At 41.6% G+C, this 5,768-nt stretch overlaps 1 protein-coding gene across 1 annotated transcript in view; it reads right to left on the reverse strand.

Annotated features, from left to right (window-relative positions):
• Positions 1 to 2,678: 2,678 nt before the first annotated feature.
• LOC108798053 overlaps positions 2,679 to 5,768 on the reverse strand; it is a gene marked incomplete at its 5' end in the record, with an annotated part of 24,709 nt that continues 21,619 nt past the window's right edge. Inside the window, 2 exons of the mRNA XM_018569762.1 lie at positions 2,679 to 2,844; positions 3,871 to 4,156. Of these exons, the coding sequence (XP_018425264.1) occupies positions 2,679 to 2,844; positions 3,871 to 4,156 (452 nt within the window). The remainder of the gene's footprint in view (positions 2,845 to 3,870; positions 4,157 to 5,768) is intronic.

Raw genomic sequence — 5,768 nt, forward strand, 5'->3', positions numbered from 1 at the left:
CCCACAGATATTTTTATGCAGTATTTTTGAGAGGTGAATACACGAATACACAGATCACGGCACTGAAGTGGAAGGTCCACTTTAACTTCAAAAAAGCATTTTGTCTGTGTTCCTGTGCAATGCCCCCTCACTTTATGTCCTCGGGACAACCTTGTTATCAAATAGGAACTAAAGGAATCTCTGTAATGGAGCCTCCAGCGGCAGTAACACTTGCTAGAAAGACAACATTGTAATTCCTAAGGGAACCATACTGACCACAGTGGATGTGGAAGCATTATATTCCTCCATTCCTCATTCCAAAGGGGTGGAGGTTATATGAAACATTTCTTAATAGAGAACAAGGGGAATGTGAGCACACACTGATTTTTGTCGATCAATTGTTGTGGTTTCTTTTGGGACACAGTAAATTTGTTTTTGATGATACATGTTAATGTCAAGCAGAAGACATAGCCATGGGCACGGAATGAGCACCGGCATATGCAAATGTGTTCCTTGGTGAATGGGAAAATCAGCTTTTGGAAAATGATTCTCTGTTGATGTGCCTGCCCAAAATGTTGTGTTGGTACAGATACATAGATGATATATTCGTCCAATGGACAGGGACTAGAGGTGAACTAGAGGAGTTCATTCACACTATGAGACAAAACCATTTCAACCTTAAGTCCACTTCCGAGTGCAGACCTAACTTGGTCAGTTTTTTGGATCTCTCAATAGGATTAGGACCAGATAGCTCAATCATTACAAAGCTTTATAAGCCGACTGCTACTAACACTTTATTGTATGTGAAAAGTTTCCACTCCAAGACTTTCCTGGCAGACAATACCCCGTAGCTGGGAGGAACTGCACTCGCAATCATGACTTTGAAAGTGATGCAGATGTGTTGAAAAGGAATTTTTTGAACAGAGGATACAGCAATCAATGGCTCAGCAGAGCATACCATAGAGCAAAGGATATGACACAAGATGACCTTCTGTATGGGAAGAAAGAAAGGAGAAGTAACAAACATAGTTGATTAAATGTGAGATATACAAGTATATCTAATCAGATATGGGACATTTGTGACAAATATTGGTATCTTTTAATGATACATACATACAATGATAATGGTACATAGCTCCTTGGATCATAGGGCCCTGGGAGAGAGAAAATGTGTCAGCTGTGAGTATTGTAAATACATGATTGAGGGCAATAAAATAACTTTCTCAACAAGGAAAAGTGTAAGATGTTTTGTGAATATCAGTTGTGACACACGCGGGGTTATCTATATACTGATTTGCGCTCGTGGTGCTTTCTACATAGAGAAAATCATTAGGAAGGTCAAAAAACATTTATATGACAATCTGTATGACATCCAAACCTTTCATTAGAGGTTCCCTGTTATGTAATGTGTGCGATGATCAACCAGGCCTGGGTGGTACACAGCATGCTTGCGATCATTGCGACTAGGCCATTTTCACAAGGTTTAATTATGTATATGAATGAGCAATACCTTGGCAAGGATGAATCTCTGAGGAAACCAGGAGAGACTGCTGAAACCAGTCAGTCAAATCTTACTACCGATCCACCATTGGGACCCCATTAGTAATCATGCTATGCCAGTGACTTTGTCCTTCACTGCCTGTGGATTGGTGAACCACATCATGTTTTTCTTTTCTTTTGAGCTGCAAATTGTAAGTAGACTCTTTGCATATATCCATGGAGGATGTACAGGAGGATACACCACTACAATAACAGCAAGTATATCTGGAGGATGGACATTTTATAAACTGCTTGCAAACCAAGAAATATACCAAATACTTCGCCATGTTACACTGTCACTGTTAGATCACATATGAAGCAGCGGGATGTCATTGATCATACATTTCCTCGGATTGCTTGAGTAACTCTATACATGATATTGCCAGGTTTACCTAATCTATAACTGCCAGTGAGAGCAGTGTGCGTGTTTGTCAAAAGCCTGTGTTGTATATTGGCTGCTACTTGTGTCTGGGTTTGTGTCCTTTGGAGTTCTTGCAATGATTGGCAAGCTTGCTGGTCATGTTTTAGGGAATGTGGTGTTCTTGTGATAATTTGCCAGCGTGCTTGTCGGTTTCCAACAATGCTCTTTGGACTCATGGTACCCCCGTCCATGACATCCACAATCTGATAGCCAGCATATCAGTTATTGGAATTAAATTATGAATTGAGAGACAAAACTTTATATATTTATATATATATATATATAACCACCTTTTTGGAAGGTAACTACATTACAGTAGGAGTTATGGAATATGAATGATACTTATTTCCTATGCTCCTAGTCTCCCCCTAGTGACCATTATGTGGTATTGTATTACATTACATTCAACCTGAAAAGTTAATAAAAAATATACTTAAAACATTTGTTTTCTTCTCTATTCGCACAGAATGAATGTTCACAGAGATTCGCAGGGTGAATAACTCTGTGAATTGTTTATAAATAGACCCCTTAGACATGAACACAGCAGTACACAGTTTTATTTTGTTTAGATTCATTATTTGACAAACTACAACTACAAGGTGTGCAGTGGAATACATCCTCTTCCAGACAACTAGGAAAACACAGACATGACATAGTTTCGGAGATCTGGGGTATATGTTCCCTATAGATAAGACATTTTATTAACGTCAGCATTCCTTCTGCCCTGTACTTCTGAGGTTTACCAGCAGACATCATTCTCAGTCATGGTGCCATTGTAGACTTCTATCTCGCACAGGGTCAAACGTTCACTGCGCCCCGGGATCACCGCGCTGACGTATCGACCCGCCAATCCATTACAGCAGAAAGTTGTGATGGGATTAGTATAGTTGGTGATCATGCCGCACCTACCAAGGACAAGAAAAGTCCAACACAATGATACAGAAAATGGAACCCGTTCACTTGGGGGGAGATTCACAAAATGGGCCCATAGAAAACATACACTGCTATGCGGCTTAATAAAGCACAAAAAAGTATAATAACAAGGCAACAGAGATGAGCGGAGTGACTTCGGAGAAACTTACTAATATCGCTGTTAATCCATACCTGTTTTAACATGGCAAAAGCAAACCAAAGCCAGGACAGTCAGTGTACTATCATAATTGGTTGCTAGTAACTGCTCTGTATTAGTTGCTTAAATGCAGACAGGCCTAGCCTAACAAACCAATGTTGCTATGGTTCTGCCTGTGTTTTAGCAACTAGCATCATTGGTTGCTAAGATGTTGGCAGCTCCACAGCATCATAGTATGTCATAGTTCACCCGCCTGCATCCCAGCAACCACTGATGCCATGTGGCTCAGCCACCAGTCAACCAATGACATTGGACGGGTCACACAGCGTCATTGGTTGCTAGGACAAAGAGAGAGGTTTGGTAGGTGGACAAGCTGGGCAAACTTCACCCATTCTTCAAACTGCCAACAGCCTGGGTTCAGGGTTTAGCTCATGGTTGACCCCAAAACTCATCCCTATTCACCATAGTGCATGCGTGCTTAAAGGTGGGCTCTCACTCTCACTTTGTCTGGTTGGCCCCGGGTACCCCAGTCTAATTTTATATTTAACAACGTCTTTGTTATCAAAAGCTTGCCCTGTGGGTAAAATCCAGACATGTATTGTTGTTTCCCATTTTGGGTACAAGGTGGCACTGAGGGCCTATCACTTTTAATGCCTATGTTGATAATCTTCTATTCACAGCAGATGAGGCAATTAAATGGAATACAGGTCAAATACAGGTCAGAAGCAGGTCAACTGCAGATCAAATGCACCTGTCAATGAATTCTGAATCATCTGAGAAGCATTTCAAGCTGATGCCATTAACACAAGCGCAAAGCTCACTAACACCGGCCCTTACAGTGCCCTGGCCCTGATGTACTCACAGCGGGTTGTTATTGTCTGGAGAATCACCAATTCGCACCTCGAGATCCTGCAAGCGCCATAAAAAGCTGTCCGACCTGCCATAGACTTTAATAACATACACGCTCTGTTTCTGTTTCAGGTCCAGTCTCCACCAGGGTTCCCAGTCATAATTTGTGTGGCTACAGGAACCATGAGACCATTTCTGATCTTTTCCGCCATCAATGGCATTGCTAGCAACACTACTTATAGCTAAATAAATTAAAGTAGAACTCTGCGTGGCTTCCCCGCTTCTGGCGATATTGATGGCTGAAGAAAGAAACACAAAACACACTCCATGATTATACATATAATGTTCTTCCATTGTTCTAAAGACGTCTTCATCAGGAAATAGACTGTAAGCTGCAACGTTGTCAGTAATTTGCTGGAACATTCTGTAATGTAATGAATTGCTGATGTCATTCTGTGATGTCGTTATATAATAACTAATACTAATATTAATCACTAAAACTCCATCTATACCCAGAACTTATAGAATGGGAAAAGGTCAGAACCCCTGTCATGTTTTGCTGCTATCCGGGGTCCGTTAGAGAGATTTCCCCTCACTTCCTTGAAGCTTTTTACCAGACAGGAAGTGAGGGACCACAGGGAAACAGATTACAATAAAATGCTGACAGATGTTCTCGCATTCCTCTATGTAATCTCAAAAAAAATGTCTTTCTTCTGTCTGAGTTCCTGCTATACTCACCACACACGTTACAATCCCATTGTACAATCTCCTTTCGCTCTAACAAAAACTATGCAATACAAGAGCCTGTCTGATTGGATAGAAATTGATTGGTTAGATTAGGTAGGTCCTCATATTACATAGGCTGTTCACTTTACAAGGGAGTTTGCACTTAACTTAGTGATTGCGGTGAAAATTCACTTTGCAGATAATACCCAATCAAGGAAAACAGTATTTTTATTGGCACCTGATTGGATGATGGAAGTCCATAGAGCGTCACCTCATTCACTAAGCTGTGGGAAAATTCCCTTGCAAAGTGATCAGCCTATTTGCCATCAATAACATTACCACATCTTGTTAACTGATTATCATTTCATTAGTTATAAGATGGAAAATAGAGCTCCCTACTGGGATTTCTTATATAGAGATCGTCATTTAAATGTAACACTTCTGATATGGTGGCTTTCTGTGACTCTACAATGAATGACGGCCTCCATTATATTATAAATGTACCAACAGCGCTCAGCGCAAAACTGCACTAATACCAAAGTTTCTACACAGAGTCCTTTCTAATCTCTCATCAGCAGAATATATCAGGAGTAGGGATGGGCTCGATGTTCGAGTCGAATACACAAACACCCAGCACAAGGCACTGTGCCTTGTGAGCCCTGATTGGCTAAAGCATAAATGTATCACTGGCGCTCACCTAAAAACTGGACTAACTCCAAAGTTTCTACACAGAGTCCTTTCTAATCTCTCATCACCAGAATATATCAGGAGTAGGGATGAGCTCAGGTTTGGACCGAACTTAAGCAATTGTAATTATTTTAATGTATCATTGTCCTGTCCGGTATTCCAGCTGTATGGGGGGGAGATAGAAGGGATTTGTGATGAGTAGTTCGATCATTGGTTCTCCGCTTTCAGATTTTAAGGAAATGTGTTTGAATTGCCTCTTACATCTACAATGATTGTACACACCCCGGCTAATCCTTGTTTACTGCTCTTACATCAGACAGGCTACGAAGGTTTCGCTCTCAGACTCAGTGGTGGAACTTCCGCCTGTGCGGCCGGTGCGGGAGCACCGGGGCCTCAGGGTTTGGGCTGGCCCAGCACAGTTGCTGGCCGCTGGATAGCTCCGTATCCAGCGGCCCCCAACTCTGTTCCGCGAGTGTCGCTTCATCCGACACTCCCGGC

This window comes from Nanorana parkeri, unplaced genomic scaffold (genome assembly GCF_000935625.1).
Source record: "Nanorana parkeri isolate BGI_ZX_2015 unplaced genomic scaffold, ASM93562v1 scaffold1390, whole genome shotgun sequence".
In the NCBI taxonomy this organism is placed as follows: Eukaryota; Metazoa; Chordata; class Amphibia; order Anura; family Dicroglossidae; genus Nanorana; species Nanorana parkeri.